The 25,257-nt window shown below is 42.1% G+C and overlaps 1 protein-coding gene and 1 long non-coding RNA gene across 12 annotated transcripts; one reads left to right on the forward strand and one right to left on the reverse strand.

The window, feature by feature from the left end:
* Positions 1-213: 213 nt before the first annotated feature.
* On the forward strand, positions 214-24,723 carry ZC4H2 (zinc finger C4H2-type containing). 8 transcript variants are annotated; one of them, XR_011329569.1, is made up of 7 exons: positions 214-372; positions 6,377-6,548; positions 7,804-7,976; positions 9,117-9,279; positions 10,448-10,691; positions 14,814-14,870; positions 24,588-24,723. XR_011329569.1 is itself a non-coding variant. In XM_069811673.1 (5 exons), the coding sequence occupies exons 1-5, from the start codon at positions 320-322 to the stop codon at positions 10,559-10,561; spliced, it is 675 nt and encodes a 224-aa protein (XP_069667774.1). In that variant the 5' UTR covers positions 214-319; the 3' UTR covers positions 10,562-14,797. The 8 variants fall into 8 exon arrangements, 4 of the variants coding, with proteins under 4 accessions (XP_069667774.1, XP_069667778.1, XP_069667775.1 ...); XR_011329571.1 differs by lacking the exon at positions 24,588-24,723 and adding an exon at positions 15,238-17,749; XR_011329568.1 differs by lacking the exon at positions 24,588-24,723 and having other exon boundaries at positions 14,814-17,749.
* On the reverse strand, positions 14,066-24,661 carry LOC138690782 (uncharacterized). 4 transcript variants are annotated; one of them, XR_011329585.1, is made up of 4 exons: positions 24,563-24,661; positions 21,354-24,420; positions 17,479-19,507; positions 14,066-14,200 (listed from the first exon to the last, which is right to left on the reverse strand). It is a non-coding gene; the product is annotated as an uncharacterized lncRNA (long non-coding RNA). The 4 variants fall into 4 exon arrangements; XR_011329586.1 differs by having other exon boundaries at positions 21,354-21,410; positions 24,349-24,592; XR_011329583.1 differs by having other exon boundaries at positions 21,354-24,592.
* Positions 24,724-25,257: the final 534 nt, after the last annotated feature.

Raw genomic sequence — 25,257 nt, forward strand, 5'->3', positions numbered from 1 at the left:
TCTTTCTGCACTCCTAACAACCTTTGACATAATGAGGTGTGACAAATTGATTTAAAATGTAGTTGCAGGAAGAAGGGCAGGAAAGCTCTGCTCTGCCTTGTGGGTGTTGTAGTCTTTCCGCTGTCTATCTGCCTAAGCAGCAATAGGAAGCTGGACTCTCAGTCCCATAGCTCCCGCTAGAGCCTGCTGCACAGGCTCAGAGACCATATGCTAGGAGGGGGTGACTACATTGTGTCTATTGTATGTTTTTTTCTCTCTCCCCCTTCCCCCCCCGGCATTTTGTACATTTCACGGGAGGTTTAAATCGGGACCGAAAAGCATGGCAGATGAGCAAGAAATTATGTGCAAACTCGAGAGCATCAAGGAGATCAGGTATGTTTGCTTTGTGCCGCATCAGTTACACCAAGCGGCTTTTTTCTGGGGGGAGCGGAGGAGTTGCATCGATGTGAAAGTAGCTATTGTGCTACTGAGGGAAAGAAAACCACCGTTGGGCTTTATGATAAGAGCTGAAAATACGTTTTTCTAAGTAGGGAAGGACCATCTGCTGCTGGGAATCGCCGCTGGTATGCGCAGCGAAGGGCGGCAGTGGTCGTGCATTTCCAGGGAATTAGTCCGGAGTGCTAACACGAGAAGGAAGAGTGCGCGGGTGGGAAGGACGCAGCAGCCCCACGCAGCTGGGGGAGTGGTGTCGGGCCGCGGGTGGTTTTCCTGAAGCCCTTTGAATTCTTATTTCTTATTCCTGAGACGCTCTGTCATAAATCAACTGTTTTGCCCCACTCCCTCCCCGGCGGGAGTCGCGACGGGCTGGGAGAGGAAGGGGACGGCCCGGAGAGCGGAGTACGACACCGAAAGCCGAGGACGGACGTGCCCCCGCGGACGGCACGGCTATGCGAGCCCGGCCGGGCAGGGCGGCGCGGCGGGCGCCGGGCGGAGACCGGCGGGGCGGGCGTAGGGCTGCTCAGCTGCCGGGGCGGCCGGCGGGCCCTGTCCGGGGCGTGGGGGGGTGGTTCACGTTCAGCTTTGCGCTGGGGCTGCGGCCTGCGCCGGAGCGGGGAATTCGCGCGCCTGCGAGGAGAAGAGAGGGGAGGGGAGCGGCCGAGCCCGCGGAGCAGCCAGCGCCTGGCCGGCTCCTTTCAGCCCCGCGGTCCCGCTTGCCCGAAGGCGGGGAGGCGGCTGAGGCGGGCGGGGAGGCGGCTGAGGTGGGCGGGGAAGCCCCGCGGCCGTCTCCCTCGCCGCCCTTCTGGCCAGCACCCCGAAGCGGCGAGCAGGGCGGCGAGCGCCGGGGCGGCAGGGGCTTGCGGGGGGCGGCGGACTGGGGGGACTGGACGGGACGGGACCCGCCGCGCCGGCACGAGGCTGCCCCCGCCGACGCGGGTCCCTGGCGGGAGCCGCCGCCAGGCGCGCGCGGCCTCGCTCCGCGGCGGCACCCCGGCATTTGTACGGCGCGTCCGTCCGGCGCTGAACCGCAGGGTGCGTTGGAAGAGGGGGGCTCCCAGACAACGGGGGCCGGCACCCTGTGCGCCCCCGTTAGCTTTAGGTAGGACATTGCGCTCTTTGGCTGAGGGCACTGACCTCCAGGATAGGGCCGGAGCTGGCTACCCTGAGTAGGGATTCGCGCCTCCGAAAGCCAGAACGCGGCACAAAGACGGTGCGGGCAGCGACTCTGGGTGTCGCTGGGAGGTGCAAGGCACGCTGGCGGCGGGTAGCCCCAGAGCGATGAGAAGCGTTTTGGGGACACGACAGCTGGAGAGGGGCTATCGGGGAGAGAGGGCAGGGGACAAAGGCGCTGCCGCCAGCAGCGTGCGCAGGCGGTCACAGGGACTTCTGGCCGCTAACAGCACCTCTGAGAAGCGCATTTTACCCATGGAAGAGGTGAATTAGGCAGCAGCGTACGTGCCTCGGCCGCCCTCATGCAATGCCACAAAGGTCAACAAAGATCGAGCAAAAATTACTCGCGCCTCTAGCATCCCTACAACGATTTGTAGAAAGAGATGGGACAACACATACTTTGCAGAGTAAGAACAATGCTCTTCTACTCAACTGTTAGGCAGGCTCTGTTTTAAAATACAGATCTAAATATGGCCCATGACAGTTTGTGGTCTAATTATTATAACACCTAATTTAAATATCTCATTAAATTATCTTTTCAGACAGAGTGGTGTCCTGTAGTTGGAAATTTACGGTGTATTCATTTTTCTGATAACATATTCAAAGGTGATATATAAACTGTAATTAAGACGTTTTTGCTATTAGTTTGGGGCTTAAGGTGCTGTAAAGGTGACATTACTAGCTTTAGCGTACAATGAAGTACCGAGAAAGTTGCCTGAATATATTTTAAATTTAAAAAAAATCAATGTCAAAAATTCAATCCTACTTGCAACACTGATGTCAATTTTGAGCCGCCTTTAACAAAATCTGATCAAATAAACTTATTTTTTCATCCCCAAATCTTTTAAAAGGAGCCTGCATTCTATGAAGAATTCCCTTCAAAATAAACATGAGAATTTCTTATGTTTACAGACACACCTTTGATAGATTTGGCAGGCTTTATTTTAATCTGCATTCCATATATTATTCTACAGGCAGAGAGGAAAAAAGCCCTCAACAATCAAAATCAAAGAAATTGCCCATTCCTGTAGTGGATCTCTATCACTTATTAAAGGCAGCTCAGCTGGGTTTTTGAAGGCATTCTGGGATCTGATTTTGAAGACCTCTATCTATATCCATATTTGTATCTATAGATACATACTTATAATTTGTAGTCAATGGAATACTGCTGTCAGTAAACCTATGTATATGCCCACAGTCCAAACGTATCTCCACATGCTTATTTTATATGCATTAAGTAGTTGAGCAGAAATAACCCCAGTCATAAAATTAAGCAAATAGCTAAAGACTGGACCTCAGTGTTCTGACTGGGAGGAGATAAAAGAGAATGAGAGTGAACTTATTGATGACAGATGCTAGTTTCGCTGCTTAATGCCCTATTGGGACGTACTTAGTGACTACTGTCGTCAATGCAGTGTAAGAACTTAAATAGAAGGGAAAAGAAAAGGAGGGCAGAATTCATTACACAGTCTAGAAATCACACTTACGGTTTCTGTTTTGAAACATTACTGCATGTTGCTTGATGCTAACAGGAAGAGTTCTAATCTGTGTGTGCTTTTTCTTTCCTAATATCAAAAGCTAATCATTTGGACTGAAACAATCCCCTGCAACTCATTTGTTGTAGCAGTTTGGCAGAGGATGGCAGCCAGTGACTAGTAACAGTGAGGAAACTGATCTATTTCCATGGTCTTAGCTGAATGCATGCCATAAATACAAGAGAAGAAACAGGGAGGAAATTGGGGACAAATACTCCCAGTTTCAGTAACCAAAGCTGTCATTACTAAATAAATGTTTTAAGTAAATGGGAACAATGAGACTTGATGAAAACAGAGGTAGATGGCTGGATGGCACTTTTTAGTGGGATATTGCCATATTTAAATGGAAGGCAGAGAGGATCTCTTTTACTGGTTTAAGTCCAATATTTACATTCAGACTAGTATATGCCATTGCGTAGTAAATAACAGAACACCTCCAATGACATTAAAGATTACAGTGTTGTAGCTACATACTTGAATTCTATCTATACCCAGGCTTCTTCTGCACTTCATTCACAAAACTTTTACTAGTTGACTTATTATTCCATCAGGTATTTTTTACTCTAGTGGTGAGATATGGGCTCTTCAGAACTGGAATGACTGCATACCTTTTAAAATAGATGTATGCTCACAGGTATACAACTCGTATTTTCGATAATAAATGTACTATATGAAATAAGGTGAACTCTATGGTGAGCTACAGTACAGACATAATAATCATACTTACCAAGTGAATTTTATCAAATTTGTTTTTAAATATGTCTTCCACAATATCTGTAAATGTCTCTGAGTGACCTCTGATGTGACCTTATTTGTCACTGGCTTTTTCTCTATCTGTCTTTGGTCTGGTATTTCTATTCTTAACATTTATGGGTTGCCATCACTGGGAATAGTAATCCATATCTCCTACAACTTATTTATGTCGAGAAAAGAACTTTACTGTTAAGATTATTTCTGAGGTACCAATGCAAGGCAGAATTTTGTCTTATTTTGTTCTACGGAAACAAACAGCAGCCCCTGTGACCTTCAATTTTTTAATTGTTCCATTTTAAATCTCCTCCATTTATATTATCCCTACCAGGCAGCCCATTTCTGAATACATATTGGAGGAGTTATTTATGACACCGTTTTTATCTCTTGCAGCTTTATAAACTCCTAAAGTGAGAAAGGGAGGAACCCTGGTCACATTACTGGTTATAATACTTGGAAAAGATAGCCATAATTAGTTGTCCCAGGGACTGACTCTGCTTTCTGCCACACTCTTCAGCAAATGGTGGAAGCCCATTGTGCCAGTGATGTCTCACGCACTCAGGAAAAGATTACCAAAACTAGGTACATAAGCTGATACTGAACTCACAAAGACTGATTTGGAAACAGAAACGAGGGGACTGAGAGGAGGATTCACAGGCACAACATCAGAGCCTCCCCAAGAGGGATGGTGACAGGGTAAGCTTTGGTCATATGAAAGCAAGAATAAAATCTATACAGGCACCTGCCATATGCTTTAAAGAAGAGTCCTCAGGCTAGCTTTAAAATGTCTTTGGGAATTTTGGTTGGAGTGAGAGAAAACAGTAACTGTGTTAAAGCCCAGGGTACATATATTCTCCTATTCTTAGAAGTATGATATAGAGTAACACTGAGATAAACCATCCATTTCTCAGTGCTGTGTGAGCAGTTTCAGAGAGAGCCCGTGGGGACTGGGTATGGAAACAGTTTGTAAAGGGAACAAGTGCCCCATAGAGGTGTAGGAATCTCCTTTCCTAGAAATGGGTGATAGACCAGCTCCCTCCAGGGGGCTCAGTGCCTTCTGCTCCCATTAAAAACGTCAGACCTGTGTTGCTTGCTTCAGTGGGAGCAAGTCTGGGCCTAGTGGGAAGGGAAGTCACACACCCAGTTCTAGGATGGGGGTGAAATCCCTATTCTGGGATTTCATTGCTAATCTGATAGGCAGCTTCCTATAATCTACACGCTGTGTTCTATAGTCAGCTTTGCTGCTTATGGTGAATTCGAATCAAACTTACCCCACTTTGCATTGGGATAGGAATAGTGTATTTAAATACGAATGCAAACCTCTTCCTCCCCAGCCCCCTCTTACATCATGCCTGTAGAAAGTCTACTGTGTTATTCAGTACTGCACTTGGAAACCAATATGGATTTAATTGTACTAGGCATTAGGTGACTAAAAAGGAATGCTACATTCTTGTTTGTTTCATGGAAGGTACAGCAAGGAGTTGTGGAATGCTTGATTACATCCCTGAAATGTGACATTGCAGCCTCTTGTTAGAAACATTTAAGTGTTGTTGGCACATTGGTTACCCAGTATCACATTCTAACTTCCAGTGCAAGAAAAATAACTAAGGCCTCTTCACTAACTAAATTGCAGGAACAAGAACAGTTCGTTTGTTCTGTTCAACAGCTTGGACAAGTGTTGAATCGCAACAGCAGTAGGCTGTTCTGCTGCTTAAAACTCTCTGACGACTGAAACTCATGCTTCTTCATTATTAGCTTTGAAGAGAGAGATAAGGACTGAGTATCTAAACATTTTTGCTATGGAATTATGGATTGGCACAAATGAAAAAAAAAATCAGAATGCAGGATATGGGTAGAAACATTTACAAATATGTGACAGGTACTAGATCTTAGCAAAGAACCGAGAGAATGCAGTTACTTGCAAGTGGGATGTTGATGGCCAGTGTCATCTGAGTTTTTACTATTCTGGAATGTCATTGCTCTGGAATTTTCTTTAACCTGAAGTTGAAATTAGTATTTTAGCAGCTCAAATTACTGTCCACATAGTTTTAGTCAGTGTATATGACACTGTAATCACCTCCAATTCATTTTACATTTCTCAGAATCCCGTGCTAAACCTCCCAGATTTTATGGATTTCTCCATTTTGGAACTAGGGTTTAATTTGAGGTAATTGATGCAGTAGAACTCTGTTGGTACAAATTCTCTGAATCTACAGTAACTGTTAAAGTCTGACAGCGTTCTGTTAATTTCATAATTCTGTATAAGAATTCTCATAGCACTGAAAAGCTCAGCAAAAAAACTGGGATTAGCATTCAGTTCTCTCATTGCACCTCATCCTTCTTCAGACATGTTTAGTCTCACCCTTGTCTATTAGTGCTATTACTTTCTTCTATCTATTCACATATAAAGTGACAACTCGCAAAAGTACGTTGCAGTGACTTACTGCTGTCTCTTTATATTTTTAATTATCACTGGGATCCAGGAACAAGACTTTGCAGATGGAAAAAATAAAGGCACGACTGAAAGCAGAATTTGAAGCCCTGGAGTCTGAGGAGAGGCACCTGAAAGAATACAAACAGGAAATGGACCTGCTGCTGCAAGAGAAGATGGCCCATGTGGAGGAGCTGCGACTGATCCATGCTGATATTAATGTGGTATGCAACAGTCCAGCTGTGGGCAGCCTGACTAAGACACAGCTGCATATGAATCATTGTGGAATTGTGCACATCAGTGAACTATCACTGGCTCAATAATCTGGACTTTACAACACCATCCTAGGATCCTACAAAGAGTGCAAAGTAAATTTACCTCAGGATAATTGTTTTTTTCCTGTCTGTGTAGGGCAGGATATTGTGTAATGTTGACATAGTAAGCATTCGCACCAAGAGGGTAGGCAACTAAGCCCATTGTGGCTACAACTTTACCAGTAGCCACAGTAACGTCACTCTGGCAGTCCCATAGAAAACTGTTCTTCCTGGTAATCTTTTCTCATCTAGCACCTGGAAACAGAGTAACTTTGGCAGCTAGGTGGGACTTTTGTTTGGAGGTTTTTGGAAGAAAAGAGTTTTTGGGAAGCTGACCTTGATGACCGAGTGGAACCACCAAACATTAAGAAGCACCAGCCTGAAGGGAATTAATACAAATAAGAGAAAAATACTTTATAAACAAGATTAGCGAATTAGAGGGACTAAATGGGGAATGTATTTTTAAACCTGCAGTTTTTACATCATGTTAGGGCACTTACATGACTGTACAGTGGTTTCTAGCTCTGAAGGTATCTGTGCTTTGCACCAGAAGAAAAAAGCTCCCACATTGTAAGCAAGTACAAGCTATGTACTTGATGTGCAGACTGCATTTATTTATCACTTGAAATGTCTGTTCCCCTACCCAGCTGCATAACTTCAGTCTGTTTCATCCTCTCCTCTTTCTCCTGTAAGACTATCTTTTTCTCTGCTGCTTTTCCCATTCACTGCAGTAAGAAAAGCAGGAACCTTTCCTTAGCTTGTTTGTTAACTTCTAACCATTGGTGTTCAGGTATCTTAGAAACACAGAAAATTAGTTTATTCTACTTTAATTTATTTTTTTAATGTCCCTTGAGAGTTTTCCATAGCTCCTCACTTGCTGACTTGTCTGTAGCCCGTCTACCTGCTTTTTCTGTAGTTCAGAAGGTCGTATAGGTTGAGTGCACCTTTTTTAAATGAAAATGCATCTCGTGTGTCACTTTCAGTTGCTTCTTCCTTGCCGTTTTCATCCTCCCACTATCTTAACTCTTTGTTTTAATATTGCATTGTCTCCAATCTTTTCCAACTTGAGTGAGAAAAATCTCATCTTTCTGATACAGTCTCTTGCTCAATCAGAGAGCTATTAAAGGAACAGTTCTTTAAAAGCATGCCCATACTCCTGTTTCAGATGGAGAATACTATCAAGCAGTCTGAGAACGATCTCAACAAGCTCTTGGAATCTACTCGTCGCTTGCATGAGGAGTACAAACCCCTGAAGGAGCATGTAGATGCTTTGCGGATGACTCTGGGATTGCAGAGGCTGCCAGATCTATGTGAGGAGGAAGAGAAACTGTCCCTTGAGTAAGTCTCCAAAGCAAGCGTTATGTGGCTTTATACCCTCTCTCGATTCTACTGGTTATTTTGTTATTTTACTTGTGTTGGTAGAACTTAAGAAGTAAGCATGAAAAAAAAAGTTAACAAAAAATGCATGCAGGAGCACATGTATTTGATAACATTCAGTCTGAATTTATTCAAAGTTAAATTCAGATTATTCCAAGCTGCAAACCCTACACATGGCATGCAAAAATTCAGGGGTGACTGGTTCTCTGGATTTTTATATCGTATGCTGCTTTTTCTAGCAACCTTTTTTTTTTCATGAAAATAATTTTTTTTTTTTTGCTTGTTTAGCAAGCAGAGGTAGGAGGCAATACAAGAAAGGGATACAAAACAAGTATTCTTCAGTTGGTTTGTGCTACTGCTAGTCAGAATTTTACTTTTTGCTGCATGCACATGGCAGTGGCATTTAGCCATATACATACAATTGGCAACAAGTAAGTTTACCCTAGTTGTGGAACAGATTTGGATAATAAATTACAGTTTCATTTTTAGGTATAACCTAGGTGGGAGAAGGTGACAGAATTAGCTACTATTCAAAGAACAGTGTCCTTTCTTTAACAGATCCATTTTAAATGCAAGTGATATTTTAAGAAACTTAGATTTCTCTTAACACCCAGCATTATTTGGCATCATTTTCACAGACACAGTTTTCAAGACTTCTTTTGCATTTGTTCAGAAATGCTGTCTTCCATTCCAACCACCTTGATACTACAAAGAATGTATTAATCTATTGCATACAAAAGTTATTCATTTTAACAGAACAAAATATAAAACCTAAGTTTGACAGAGGTGCATGTAAAGCTGTTAAAGATTAAATATATATGTTGTCTATTTTCCATCCTATTAGATTTATGTCCAGTTGTACATCAAGATACCTTAGAAGCTGACGATCTGGAATCTGGCTGAAGTGTACAAGTGCGGAGGAGAACATGACCAATTCTATTTATGAACTAGTCCAAGTGGTGTCTAAGTGTAGGCAATTTGACTCCAGTGGAGGAACATGATAGGGAAAAGTGATCCATTATATTTTAACACAAAATGTCCTTTACAAACTGATGGAATACTCCAGAAGGTGGTTATATTTTTTGTTTTTCTTTTGTCTAGCTACTTTGAAAAGCAGAAAGCAGAATGGCAGACAGAACCACAGGAGCCTCCCATTCCAGAGTCTCTGGCTGCAGCTGCAGCGGCTGCCCAACAGCTGCAAGTGGCTAGGAAACAAGATACCAGACAGACAGCAACTTTCAGACAACAGCCACCTCCAATGAAGGTCAGGAGATGGAATGCATTGTTTTTTTCTCTCTTGTCATTGGAATGCATTATGTTTATAAAGTTGACCAATATTTACGAAAAGGAGAAATGGTGTGTCCTGATTCTGATTTTTCTTGCAGTGGTTCAAATCAAGAGCAACCCCAGTAGACTTAAAAGTAGTAGCACCAGTCATCAAGGGTTAAGGACAAGGCTCTGTATTATTTGACTCCTTTATGACTGAAGAGCCTCCATCAGCAGAGATGTAGGCAATTCCCACTTCTCTTGTGTTTCATGTGGGAGAAAGGCATGTAAGGAAAAAAAATGCTGGGCAGAAGCAAAACTAATAGCTAGGAGTTAATCCCAGATGGATTCCTATTAGAAGCAAGGCACGTATTTTATGAAGGAGAGTAATTACTGATGGTACAAATTACCAGGAAAGGTGGTGGTTTCTGCACTTCTTGGGATCTTCAAGTCAAGACTAACGTATGGATTAATTTAACCTAACCACAGGCACTTAAGTGACAGTTTTACTCACCTCCTTCTGTAGTCAGTAAAAACAGCTAAGTAATTCCATAGCAGTATTCATCCCACCCAAGTTCCAAAGATTCACTGACTAAGGTGGCAAACCGATGTAGTTGCACTCCATAGTTATGTGCTTACTATCTGGAGTTAGGCCATTGAAAAGCCTTTCTGCAAGTCATATGCTTCAGTCAAATGGAAGTTAAAGGGCTTAGTATGGAGCAAAAGGGCAGGGTTCTGTATCCTGTGTTAAATATGTGGAATTCATCTAATCACCCGCTCCTGCCTTGAATTCTGTGACATCACAGTTGGCCTTCACTGTAATTTCTCTGACTCAGTGAGCTATTACATACATAAACATCTTTAAAACATGTGGAATGTTTAACACAAAATAGAATTTAATGTTACAGTTATTGATACATGCCTGAACCATGTGTCTGCTGAACCGTAGTTTCAATTCAATGAGATACTCCATTTTTTCAGTTGTCCTGAAGTTACTGTACAATCCAGAGACCTGGATCATATAGAATGTAGCATTGGTTTGCCTTTGAAGGCAAGAACCCTTAGTTATTTTTTTCTGTACTGTAACTTAGAATATGATACTCAATAACCCATGTAACAATGCCATTTAAGTGTTTGTAACAAGAGGCTGCAATGTCACATTTCAGGCATGTTTATCGTGTCACCAACAAATTCATCGAAATGCGCCCATATGCCCACTCTGCAAAGCAAAGAGCCGATCTCGGAATCCCAAAAAGCCCAAGAGGAAACAGGACGAATGAAAGCCAGAAGACTGACAAGCAAACATGTGACCTGTTCCAGTACTCTTCCAGTAGAACTGCAAATGTGGCCAGACTTTACTGAAGTGCAGACTCAAGTATGACCGACCCATTGTTTTCTATTTAATGCAATGTAAGCACAATGTTCCTGGTCTGTCTTAATTTCCTTCCAGTCCTTAGGATTTGGTTTTAGGAAAGTAAGTATTACTGGTGCTACAGTTTAACATTTCAATCACTCCATTTTTTGGACTCATAAACAAAGTAGAATTCTTAGGCACGTATCCTAAATGCCAGGCTATTCCTATTGGCCTAATGCGATTACCACAAATGCTTTTATGTTGTCTTTTTAAAAACAGATGTTACTAAAAGATTATTCTGTTTTCTCCTGATAACAGGAGACTATTTGAAGTGCTGAAATAGCAGACTGTCTGTTTCACTAAAGAACAATTTGTTTACCAAGCTAGTAAGACTGCATAGGTTTGGGTATCCAGTAGAGCTCTTTTTAAACAGGAAATGTTCAGGGGAAAAAAAGAAATTGGTTTTACAGGAAATCAGTGCATTAAGGACACACATGAGATTTGATTTACCGGAGTTTGATTGTACCATTCCCTCAAACTTGACTTAAAATTTGGAAGGGGGAATCAAGTTGCTGGCTGTGTATGAATTTCTAAAAATGATGTAATTTGTAATGCTTTAATGTCTTAATTATTTTCAGCAGTCAGAAGACTGATTGACTGAAGTACAAGGCTCAAATGAACTGTATTAGTGGTCCGCCTAGGCTCTATGGCCAACCAGCTCACTGTAGTTCTCTAGGAAACATGCATGAAATATCTCAAATCTCTATGTGCACAGACTGCAACATCAGCCATTCTGCACATCTTCTATTCCTGGTTTCTACAGCCAAAATCTCCCTTGGCAGACATACCCTCCACTGGAGCACAGGGAAGTTCTCTAATATGCACCAGGAACAGTGTCAACTAAAAATGATGTATTTCACCACAACTGCCTGGCTTTGGTGTCATCGTCCTCCCTCAACCAAAACTTCCTATTTTTGTATCTTTTAACAGGGCATTGTCACGTAAGCTTTATTTCAGCCCAGTTTTTTCTTCTTGCTCTCTACGTGTGCCAAAAGTACCCTGACTAAAGGATCCTTCAGACCACTCCCTGTATCCGTGTCTTCCCTCTGTTTCACCTCGTGTAACAACAGTTCCTCCAATGGGGACAATGGCAGTGACCCAACTACAGAACCAGGGCTTAAAATTTACTAATTTCTAATCCCAGGTTTTTTACTGCCTTTGTTGATTGAATTGATCTCAAGTATTAAATATTCTTTTCACTAACTTCAGGAGGCAGGGACTGCTGGTTTACATTCTTCTCTCTGTAGCCCAGGTTTTCCTCTACTATTATGCTAGAGTGGTTATACTGAGAACTTTGCCTGTTAAATAGGAAGAACAGGGAAGACCCAAGTCCCTGCTCAGAACTTTGCTAAATACTGGGGACTGTAGAAATCCACATGAACCAATTTTGCTGGCCAAGTCACATATGCTGCCATTAATTTCCCAACTCCGCCACAAAGTACGTGAGTATGTTATTGAATATAGTCTTGTAATTTATGCCAAGTTAAGTTGGTATTCTCCCATTTTAATGTTTCATAGCCAAATAAACATCTGTCAACAGCAGAGACAGAATGTGGACCATGTGCCCCTGAAAATATGTGAAGAGCAGATTCTGCTACCTGAATTACTTGGGATTCAGTCTCTGAGACAGCAATAACGGAGGATAGTCTGACCCCATGCTCCAAATGGCAGTAGTGCGCTAAGTCTATCATTATGCATGTTTCCTAACACAAATACTGGATTCTACTTTTAAATGTCAAGAGTATCCACATGCTGTGTGCCCTGTTCAGAGTAATTCCTATTGTGTTTAAGGGAAGATGCACACAGAGTTAAAGGACAGTATATGACCTCCCCAAAGTGCACGCATAAGAGCAGCATACTTTGACAGCTGTACATAAATTTAAGAAGTAGTGACAATGGAGAATGGGCAAATGGTCTGCAATGAAGTAGTGCGAATAGAAGGATAGATTTGTAGAAACTTCGACTTACAGTTCTGAAATAGATACGGTTAGTGGTAGCTGCTCTCACTTCACTGTTACTTTGCCAGGTTCATTCTTTCTTGGGAGCTCTCTAGAGCTCTAAACTGAAGTATGCTTAAGGAAAACCGCTTACTAATTTAGTATGGCAGTTTCGTATTCTTACTTTTATAAACTAGTCTCTTGTGCCATGTTTAACAAGTTTTTTTTTAAAAAATGTGAATATGACATATTGTGTTTGTATCAATAATGTACTAGCGTTTACAAATCTGTTTTCACAAGTTCTGCCATATGAATAGCATGCATTGCCGAGAATGAGTCTAACCAAGTATGAGTCAACAGCGTGCCCTTGGCAGCCAAAAGGGCCAACTGTGTCCTGGAGCGCATCGAGCACAGCATAGCTAGCCAGTTGAGAGAGATGATTGTCCCACTCCACACTGCACTGGTGCAGCCTCAAGTACTGTGTGCAATTTTGGATGCCTCAGTGTAAGAAGGACATCTGACTATTAGAATGTGTCCAGAGGAGGGTGACCAAGATGGTGAAAGGCCTCAAGGACAAGATTTACAAGGAGCAGCTGAGGTCACTTGGTTTGTTCAGCTTGGAGAAGAGAAGGCTGAGGGGTGACCTCAACGTGGTCTACAGCTTCCTCAAGGGGGGGCAGTGGAGGGGGAGGTCCTGATCTCCTCTCTCTGGTGACCAGCAACAGGACACAAGGAAATGGAATGAAGCTGTGTCAGGGGAAGTTCAGATTAGACATTAGGAAAAGATTCTTCACCGAGAGGGTGGTCAATCACTGGAACAGGGTCCCCAGGGAAGTGGTCACGGCACCAAGCCTGTCAGAGTTCAAGGAGCATCTGGATGATGCTCTTAGTCATATGGTTTAGTGAGGTAGTCCTGCGAGGAGCAGGGAGTTGGACCTGATGATCCTTATGGGTCCCTTCTAACTCGAGATAGTCTATGACTCTTAACTATTTCAAGGAGACAAAATCTGTATTATGCATTAAGGGATCCTGGGGGTGGGGGGAGGGAGGGAAGCAGTATCTTTCATAGTGAACCAGTATTCTCCTTTTCTCTCTCAGATTAATTAAGGAAGTTTAACTGAAGAGCTCTTCTTGTGACAGCCCCAGGCCCTTTTCTCCCAGGCACCCTTCTCAAGAGACTAGAGGGATAATTATGAAATATTGATTTACTGTTTTTTTAGGCAGAGGAGGAAGCTGTCTGAAGTACAGTTCTTACCACAAGTCTACTGCGTTTTTGTTCCATGGAGCAACAATGGCCTCCTCCTTTGTACCTAAGGTTCTTTGAGGATACTTCTTCACTTGGCTTAAATTTGTTCTTATTTGGGTTAAATTCTCTTAATAGCCACAAAGAGATGCTTCTCAAAGCTTTCAAGACTTTTATATTACTAAAGTCCTGTTTACCCCAGCTTTGTCATTCACTTTTCAATGGGCATTCAACAGACAACAAAATCACTGGATTCTTTTGTTATAGATGGTTTCCAGGGTCTTTTCCTGGTTCCCCACTCTCCTCAAAGGATAGTCCTGTTGTTCTGCAACCAAATGGAGAAGAAAAAAGAAAAAAAAACAAAAACAAAAAACCACAAGCCTCTCCCCCTGCCCCCCACCTTAAGGTCATGCTAAAAGGATGTGAACACTCTATTGTGTCTAAAGCCTTTGCTGTAGAAATTTTCATACCCAAGCTGGGGTAGATCAGTTGTTCAAACTTCAGTGCCAAGGACCCCATTAATTATAGAGAAAATGTAAGCAAAATTTTAATACTTGCACTTCCTGAATTCAATTTCAGCTTTCTAAACAGGACACGGACTGAACCTGCCAGTGGCTTCAAGTTACAGAATCTAATTTTGAAAGAATAGCCATTGATGTGTTACTCTAAATAGCAGACTATTCAAGAAATTAAGACTTTACTAGCACTTTAAATAAATAAAAGTGCTTTCCTTTATTTTACAGTTTTCTAATTCCTCCGACATAGGTTTTCATTTTAGCATTTAGGTATTTTAGCAATATCTGGCATTTTCACTGGCTTCTGTGTTTTAAATATTTTACTCCTGTGCCCAGTAGGAGTAAGAGTGTGCTATCTGTTTAATTTGTCTGTACAGTCCTTTTTAATAAATGTTTGTTTCATGTCATGCTTTCTTCCTGCAGAGTATCTTCACATCTGTTACTTGCTTATGCTACTGAGAAGCAGCCATATCCCGAAAGGTAAAACCCAGTTCTCTAATTTTACAGGACACAATTAGCCAAAATTCTGTTATACCTTTATAGAAAATTTATGGAGATAAAATATGGGGAAAGAAATATCTGTTCTAATGAGCTTTAGACAATGGAAAGGAAAAGGAGATATCAAGACAGGTTTTAACCTAGCCAAACTTCTCAGTCACATTTCTGGAACACAAACCACTGTGTGCTTAAGCTCCCAGATTTCTTCATCTGCGTAAGAGTCATAGAAACAGTGTCTAATTCCCCAAACCAGGTGCTTCTGAAAGAAACCTATCTTCTGCTACCACTGGCTACTAACACTGGAACTGGATAGTTTGCATGGATAAAAATGCCTAATTTGCACTTGCAGGTGTCCAGTTACAAAACTCAAACAGACCCAGAAAAATAACAAGGAAATTGCATCCCTCTGCTGCAGTTCAACCACTAAAAGCTCTGACTGGGGTGTTTATTTCAGTTTGCGACCGATTCACAGAGCTTCAGCTTGAACTAGTTCCCAGTCAATTTGAACTAGTTCAAACCAAACCATTCGTAGGTAGCAACAAGTCTTGCTCAGACAGGTTTCAGTTTAAAGAAAAGAGTCATATCCAACACCTTCTGTCAGGTGCTAGATTGCCAAGAGACCAAAACCCTGATGTATTCTTCACAGTTCTTTACTACAGAGGAACCTCCTGTTTTGTTTTGCTTTCTGAAGTTAAACTGAAAGCAGCAAGAGACATGACTGACTCTCTAATTTAAGGTAGGGGATAGCTGTCTTCCAAAGAGTCCTGCTTTGCCATTAGGAGATTGTATCTTCTGCTAGTGCTTGCTGAAAGTTACTTCTCAACAAACTGGTGACTGAGGAGCTTATGGGAGCACTCCCTAACCCAGCTCTGACAGGAAAGCCCACCTATGATGTACACTGCCAGCAAAGGAGGTAACCTACTGCATGGTAATGAAAACAGTTCTGAGAAATAACCTACTCCATTGGCTTCAGAGAAGAATGTCTGTCCCAGACCTCACAGAGCTCAGAACCTGAGCTTGGTTAAATATAAGCAGCATGATTTTTTTTTTTCCGTAGGTACTGTCTTCAAACACACATAAACCACAAAACCCAACAATTGCCCTAATCTTCCTTTGTACCATGACAGCCGTTCCAAGATAACAGAAATTATTTTGACTTCTGTTCATTTTGTTTACTGCTATCTGAATCATTCAAAATTTGAAACATCCTACACTAATCTCTGTTCGTCCAGCTGCTCTTTCCAGTTCCTTAATTCTAACCCCAGCTGTAACATTACTTACAACATCAGTCACAAAACTAAAGCACTGACTCATACCTTCCTAAGAACTAACCCTGAAATATTCTCTGTAATTGACATCAACTTCAATCATATTTTCCTGAGCTTAGCAAGATCCTGCAGTGAAATAAGCTCGCAAACCCCTGATCTTCCCAACTCAAGTGTAGCATTAAAAAATCACCTAATATATTTCAGGAAAAAAAAAGTAAAAGCACCGAATCTTGTGCCAGCCTTAAATCCACTCCTTAAAAATTTCTACTATTGTGCTCTTCAGCCTTCACTCTCACTAACCTTACTCTAACTTCCCCCTCTTCCCAGAAACCAGTAAAAAACTGGAAGACCAGTGATATGTACTTATTTGTGACCCACTACAGATCTTCAGTGTCTTGCAGTACTTGAGTTTTTCTACTTATTCTCTCCCACTGCCTGATTCTTTGTTCTTTGCTCTCCTTCAGTTGGCACTTTTATATGTTTGTCACCAAGACAAAATTGTCCTGACCTTGTAACAATAACTGAATCCAGTAGACCACAGTAGATGTCACAATGAGGAGGGAAGGAGAATACTGGAAATACAGCCTTTTTTAAGCTGCAGTCAAAATGGTAATTTGTATAGACAGCTAAAGACTCATTTTCTGAATGGAAACAGAGCTTTAGAAGGGCTTTTTTTGTGTTCCCAATGCACAAAAACTTCTACCAGAGTATACATGTAGTCAGAAGAGATGATTTCTTATACAGGTTTTTTCTAAGAGGTCTGCAGCATCTCAGTTCTGTTAGTTTGCTATACTGATCAAGCAGACAGAAGTTGCATTTCCAATGGTTTAAACTTCAAAATTAATTCCACTTAACATAAACATCATTAAATACATAGTCTTATCAGTGATATAAACCTCATTTAATTCAGCCAAACACAAGTACAGTCATCTGTGTTGAAGCTCTGAGTAATGGACGAAAACTGCATGTTTCTGCGTCCATTTTCCTGGAAAACTTCTGCCCTCTGCATCCTTATTTCCATCTTTTTTTCAACTTACTTTATCTAAAGAGATCCCCAAATAGTCTCTGTTTTTCAGACAAATGTCATCATTCTTTGGTTTGTTTTCATTCATATTTGTAAGAGAATAACAAAACCTAAAAAGCTTGAATCAGTGAGCAAACCTGGTTCTGCCACAGCTCCATGCAGCTTCTGGTGTTCTTTTGCTCAGTACTCCCCCTCAAACTTTCATACAGAAACACTTAACCCACATTTCTTTCAATGCCTAACTGCCTTAGAAGAGTGATACCACTTAACTGATTTCCTGCTGTTTTAAACCTATTACCTTTTTGATGTCTCCTGTACTTGGATGCTTGCCTCAAAGAAAATGACTGAAATGAACTACTGTACTACTGTGTCCAGCTGCTTCTCTTCAGGTGTCCTCCTTTGGAGGATTACCCTGCAAAACAAAGCAAAAAAGAACGTTGAGACCAATTAGGCTATCATACTTTCAGAGCACTTTTCCAAAGCTTTAACTGTGATTGATGGAATAACCTCTCATTACACAAAGCTACACAATTCTGTTACTGAAACATAAATAGTTTGCTTTAGGTTGACTGCTTGGCATGTTCTGTTGTTCTTTTGGTTTGTTTTTAAAGCTTTACATGTGCTCCATGATCTGCTGGGCTAGAGAGCCAGACATCTATAGTTCTTTCTGCTTTTACAACAGATCCGGTATTTAAAGTTGGTAATTAATAATGCCCATTATCCCATCAGCTGGAGTAACACACTGCTCCTTCCCCAAGGATGTGCCTAAAACCCATGCTGTGTCCTGCAGCATGGCTGGGATTTCCCACAGTCCTTCAGTGTTCTCTCTGGCTCTTCCTGACCCTTTTATTGTTTTAGGCTATTCCTTAGCTTGAAGTTTTATCTTCCTGTTCCCCTTAAGGATTCTGCAGTGTGATACTATAGCAGAGCAGGCACATTTAGAGGGTTATATCGACAGAGCATTCTGAAAGATGGCTTGGAAAAAAAGGAGAAAGCCCAAACAAACAAACAACAAGCAAACATTATCTATGCATCCACCCATCATCTTGTTCACCAAAAGATGCTGAAAATTCCTTTTTCTCCAATAGGGAAAAAAAAAAAAGGAATTTTTGTGGGGGCGGAACACAGATCCCATCTAACATCCATCAGAAAACCTTTCAGAAATCAACCTTGCGATTAATAACACCGAGCTGTTACTACATCGGGCCTTTGGGGGCAGGGTTTGGGGCCCGTGGGGGGGAGGGGGGTCGAGGTTGGCAGTGGATGTGGGGCCCGGGGGCGCGCTGGGGCAGGCGTGGGGCTCGGAGCTTTTGAGGGGGAGCGCCGAGTTCACTGCCACAACACGGCCCTTGCCCTCCCCCGATCCCAACGCTCTCGGCCCACGCCGGGCCTCCCCGGGTGGCACATGCCCGACTCACCCGCTCCCAGACCACCCTCCGGCCTCGCCGACCAGCCGCGCCGCGCCTTCCCGCCAACGGCCACCCGGCGCCCGCCCCTCCCGCCCGCGGCGGCGGGCCTTCCCGGCACGGCGCGGCCCCGGCCGAGCGCCCCGCCCCTCCGGGAGCAGCCCGCGCCCGGTGAAAGCCTCCCCGAGGACGGCACCGGGCCAGCCTCCCGAGCAAACCGCGACCGCCGGAGGCATGGCGAGGTTGGGCAAAGAGCGGCCAGTCAAACCGACGCGCACAGCAGCCACGGACCTTCTCACACGCTCACAAAGGTATTTAGTTACTCTGACTCGTGCCAACGGATATGGGGAAATTCGCTACCCTGGGGGGGGTCTAGGCTTGTGACGTTTAAAACTAGAGAGACAGAGAGAGAGACAGTGACAATCGCACCTGCCCACCCCCTCCAAAAGAAAATAACTGAAGGACCCAGGTAAGCTTGGTAAAAGAATGGGAAAACAAACGCATGCTGTGCCCGGCGCTTGGAACACCTGATCCTTAAAGTTAGCAGAAAAAGACCAAGGTAGATGACCTCTCTGAAGGCACACCTTTGTGCTGCATCTTGCCTGCGTGTAAGTAGGCTGCCGCTCCCTGCTATAACGGCATCCAGTACCAGCGAGGCCACGGCAAGAAATTGAGGAAGCTACAGCATTTACCAGAAACATTGGCAACACATTGAGAAAATCATTCAGGGTGAGGATCGCAGAGCACGCGACTAGAATGAATACTCTGCACAAAGGCCTGAGCTGCCCAGCAACTCTTGGGGCACAGCACGTACTTACTGACCATGAAGCCTATTTTCAGAGCCTAAGTTCTCACAGTCTGACTGAACATAATCACTGCTTGTGGAATACAGCACAGCAATATTGAGCTTTGGGTGTAAGCCTAGAGTAAGAGTGAAAGAAAAGCATGCATGCATTGAAGACAAGTTACAAGCGGTATGATATTCAGCCACATTCTTCTTGATTTACTGCCTGTAATCGACAGGGAACCAAATTGTTCCCTGACGTTGTGTAATTCGTGTTGAATTAAAAGACAATAAGGCTTACATACCAATCGGGAAGGGGGAAGAGACATATTGAGATTTAGCAGATGCCTTGTGAAAATAACAAGGCTTGCTTAAATGATGTGTAAAAGTCACGGGAAAAGGGCAACGGCTATAACTTACTAGTTAAGGAGGGAAAAGAATAACAGCTATAACTTACTAGATAAGGAGGGAAAAGACAACGGCTACAATTTACCAGATAAGGGGATTAACTCTGCCAGGACTGCACTTCTCCACATCAAGACATTCTACATCAAAAGACACTCGCCCTTGAGAAGATGGACCGAATCTGCCTAGTAACAAACCTGCACGAGTGAAGAAAGAGGAAGCAGGACAAGGCGGAGACTTACAAAAAAGGGGTGCATGAACTGTATATAAGAAACGTAACTATAACATAAAGTTGCAAGCCGTTGGTAGAGCATGGACTCCCCGGCCGCCCAGCGCTGCTTGCTTGCTATTCTCAATAAATATATTGTTATATAAAAAATTGGCTCTGTCAGTATATAACACTGCCTATTTAAGTACACAAATTCTGGAATTCTATTAGTTTATTTTTCCAAAACTGCTGATGCGAGAATGAAATGCACATCAAAAAGATGCAGCACAACTGCTCTGGTCTATAAATTATTGGCATTCAATGCTGCATAGTTACGGTGCTACAATCTTGCCTAGAATTCATGCGATAAAGTAGATTGCAATTCTGAAACTGGGTAAAGAGATCCTGCTTTGCGGTCGGGAGTTGAAATGCAGCATTCTTGCCAATAACCTGCTGCGGAGATCAGCAGCTATACAGTGGCTTCCACACCTGTGTGTTAACCCCGGCAGGCAGCTGAGCCCCATGCAGCCAGTCACTCGCCCCCTCAACCCAGCAGGATGCGGGAAAGAATTGGAAGGGTGAAAGTGAGGAAACTTGTGGGTTGAGATAAAGACAGTCTAATAAGTGAAGGAAAGCAGTGTGTGCAAGCAAAGCAGAATAAAGAATTCCTTTACTACCTCCCATCAGCAGGGATGATGATATTTAGCCAATTCCAGGAAAGTGGAGCTTTGTCACACGTAACGGTTACTTGGCAAGACAAATGCTGTAACTCCACAGAATCAAATCACAGAATGGTTGAGTTCAGAAGGGACCTCCAGAAGTCACCTGATTCAGCCCCCCCTGCTCAAGAGGGGCCTAGAGCCAGTTGCCCAGGACCATACCCAGACAACTTTTGTGTATCTCAAAGGATGGAGACTTCACAAGGTCCCTGGGCAACCTGTTCCAGTGCTCAGTCACCCTCACCAGCCCTTCCCTCCTCATTTTCCTGAGCTTTTATTGCTGCGCAAAATGCCATATGGTATAAAATATCCCCCTGGCCAGTTTGGATCAGCTGTCCCAGCTTCTTGTGCAATCCCCAGTCTACTTGCTGGTGGGGGGCAGTGTAAGAAACGGAGGCAGCCTTGACACTTGTGAGCACTGTTCAGCAATAGCCAAAACACTGGTGTGTTGTCAACACTGTTTTGGTCACAGATCCATACAAGGTGCTATGAACAAAATTAACTCCACCCCATCCAAAACCAATGCAATACTACACAAAGGAGTTAGATACCTAGTAAGTGCCATGCTCTGGGCATGGAAGTAGATTTGAACATAAAACCTTAAAGAAATGCCTGTGGTGTACCAGAGATCAACTGATTTTTTAGGTTTACCAGATATCATTTCTCCTTGGTGGATACACCATCTTTATTTGGTAGCTGAGAGACACTCTGCAAGGAAGCAAAGAAAGCAAGAAATTCAAAATGAAATCAAACAGATTTGAGGTGGTTTCATATGGTTTGATTGATGTGCCATCACATCAAAACCATCTTTAAAAATACACATCTCTGAATACATGCAGTTCTGCCAGGATGTGCATTCTTGAGAAACTAATGATAGATAATGCTTGTCAAACAGGAATGAAATTGTAATACAGAATTTTAACAGTTTCAAAAGGATTTATGACTCATACATAGTATAATAAACCAAAAAGGAAAATCAAAACACTTTGAAGAAAGTGTTAAAGCTTTCAACAGCATGTTACTATAGCTTATCTCTACCTTAACTTGGACTTTGACTGTAGGTCATCATTTAGGAAGCTACTGAAATCCACATTCATTAATGACAATGTGTGTCTGGACACAGAGCTGACTGGCAGTCACCCTGGAGATCGAAGTGAAATCCCTGCTGAACTGATTAGTTATGTATTCCATTAGAACATCCAGATGACATACAGTACTGTGAAACACTGTTTTATACTACTATGAGTACTGTTGTTCACCTTAGTGTACACCTAAAGTGGTATTAAAGCAGGAAGGACCACAGGACTTCCTACTTTCCATTTCTTGGCCCTAATTGTTACCAGGCTGCTCACTATGCAACAGTGTGAGCAAATCACAGCAGCCTAAGAAAAATGCAGATGAAGCTCGTGCTGATAGATGCAAGAAAGCAAACCTCTTTCTGCCACTTTTCCTATCAAAATGTTTTGTAATCTCTACACAATTCATTTTTCAGCTTTGTTGTTTTCTGTCAAGTCTGTCATCACCTAAAATGATAATGCAGCAAATGGGGGGGAATGAACCATAACGATTAGACATATTTAGACAGTACACAGTCTCATAAATGTATCCTCCAGCTTCACACTTCCCCTTCTATTCTTAACTTTATTTTGAAAGCTCAAGATCGCCCATCCTTTGAAAGTTATGCCACCTGTCTTCATACAAAGACATGCTCCTCTCAGATTCTCAGCTGCAATCACATTTCCATTTCTTGCAACATTCCTTTCTTACCTTTTACTTTGAAGACAAGGACTATTCCAGAACAATTTCTTAAAGCAGAGAGGGTTACACAAAGAAAATAGTCAAATTATAACAAGCTTGCAGAACTGTGAATGCAAACTAAGATACACACACACCACACGAATAAATCACAACCTAAGGCATTACTTTTCAGGTTGCCCAGCTAAGCCATGATTTTAGATCTGGATGCATTACACATAGGCTTTTCTAGGCAAGTGATTTTTACCAGGATGGTCATAGTCCCTTAAGTTAGACTCTAATCTTCTACACATTCAAGACAGTTTTGAACATGGTGCTCATGGTCACACCATGGCCACTTGAGTTCTTCTCCAACTGCTAGCTTTGAGCTAACAAATGAAATTGGAGTCCAAAACTGTTAAGAAGCCACCTTGCATACATCCGTTGTCCAGATCTGTTAAAAGTCACAACCAGAACCAATCCAAGACAACACAGTCCATGTTTAAGAAAACAAATAGCAGTTGTGCTGTAAGTAAAGGACCTAACAAAACGTAATGTCATCACCTCCTATAATCCACTACTCTCACTAGGCACCTCCCACATTCTGTATTATATCCCCAGCCTACCAGCATATCTTCTAACTCTGCTCTGCAACGACTTCTACAGAAAAGGAGACAAAAGTGAATGGTATGTTAGCCAAAACACAGTAAAGATGCAACTGAAATCAGTAATCAAGTTCAAGATGGTTAGGACACAGGAATGAGAGGGCAATGATGTGGCTTAAGAAATGATGAGGTAGTGCCAAGCTCATGGAGAAACATTATGCAAAACAGAGACCTGGTCAACATGATTTCGGGGGGTTTCAACTACAAAACATAGAAAAATAACTACGAAAGTATCTGTAGATTTTCTAATACTGAAATCCTTAAAAGAGATTCACTAGGCAGCAACTGCCAGAATCTATAAACAACATACCTTATAAATACATCCAAACTTCTGTCGTGAGATATAACCTCCCCTATATCCCTCACCTCCGAAAAAACCCTTACCATGAATTTGTTTTCACCTTTGGACAGCATATCTGTGACAAAGTAGATTTTTTCCTAGTTGTTCTACAGCTTGATGCAATAGCTTTGGCTAGGAAAGGTGATAACACAATTTAAAAAAAAAAAAAAAAAGTAATTTACAAATCATGAGTATCTTTCTTGTTCAGGAATGACTTGCATTAGCACTGTACATCACTGCTGCTACATGAAATCTGAACACAAAAATATGCTGCATCAATATTTAGAAAAAGTTAACAAAATTTTAACTGTGAAGACATAATAAAGTATCCCACTGATATCTGTCATCAGATAACTTTCATTAGAAATGGCAAAACTTGTTTCTTAGTTGAGTGTTGAGCTTTCAAAATCATGACTCTTATTAGAAAAAATAAAATAAAATCACAAAATGTGCAAAATGTCATTAATATTTTCCAGAGTTATCAGAAATGTTACAAACCACAGTAGGATATTTGTTTCTCCTCCAAAGGGTTACAACCACATAAAGAGATATTGAGTTTCTCTTTAGTCACTGCTTTATTCAGCTAGTTCTTACACTTAAAGCTTGTTAAAGTAAAACAAATTATTGGACGGGGATGAGGAAAAAAGTAAAAGGAGGGAAGGATAAGAGTAAGCAACTAAGTATTTCTGCAATGACATCATAACATAAAATACGTAGACATAAAAAGTGGTTGTAACTCCTTAAAACACGTTGGTCAAAGAGAACAGGTCACTATTACAGTAAGAAACAGACATGGAAGAAGCTGCAATACATGTCTGAGATTGCATATCTTCTGCTGAATTTCAAAATATGCACCATTCTGGTAGTAAGGCGTAGAAGTACTTCACAGTAATGCAAAGACACATACCTGTTTGAACGTTATGATGTGAAATTTGGACTAGTTGGGAGATAATCCTTATCCCCTGGCCTGACTCTGTGCCTAGGAAATTAAGCAGCAAAGAAAATACCTCAGGGCAAACTCTGCTGTCTGCTTTAACAAGACCAGTTAAAGCTAAGCTTTCCATCTAAACTCTAGTACTCGTCACTAACAGAAACTATACTAACACTGACATTCATCTAACCTGTTTTATAAATGTGTTTTTCCAGTAGAAAACACTCAGTGACTATCCAGGACACCTGTGGAAAAAATGATCTTTAAGTAAGAGAACACTGCTCTTCCATCACAGATGACTTGGCATCACCCTCCATCTCAGAAAGTACCTGAGAACTTCCTGCTGTACTGTGTAGCAATGAATGCTGTAAAGGTAAAATAAAGAGAACAATTTATACTTTGCAATACACTATTTGGGGTGGTGGTGGTGTGGGGAGGTGGAAGTGATGAAGTTTGTGGGAGCTTTGTTGCCAAACCAACCAGCCCAGTTAACTGCAAAACAGGCAGCAGGAATTTGGCATAAACCGTCTCTTCAGAACAACAACACATATCAAAACAGTCAGAATAGCAACTTCCAAGTCATATGCATACCAATAAATTCTACATCTTATTGACCCAAAATAACATGAAAATGCCACATGAACACCAATCTCGTCCAAAACTGCCACAAACTGTAGTAATACAGTTTGGGTCCAGTTTCTTTAACTCTACCAGTACAATTTCCCATAGAAAGAGGGAAGATTAGTTATTCAATATGTCAGCCATTCATTTGCCCTCACTGCCTCATATCCTCAATGAAAACCTTCTAATATGCATTTTCAGCATTTCTTCCCTCATGATTCTTTTCTCAAAAATCTTCAAAACATCAGCATGAAATATCAGCCA

This window comes from Haliaeetus albicilla, chromosome 23 (genome assembly GCF_947461875.1).
Source record: "Haliaeetus albicilla chromosome 23, bHalAlb1.1, whole genome shotgun sequence".
NCBI lineage: Eukaryota > Metazoa > Chordata > Aves > Accipitriformes > Accipitridae > Haliaeetus > Haliaeetus albicilla.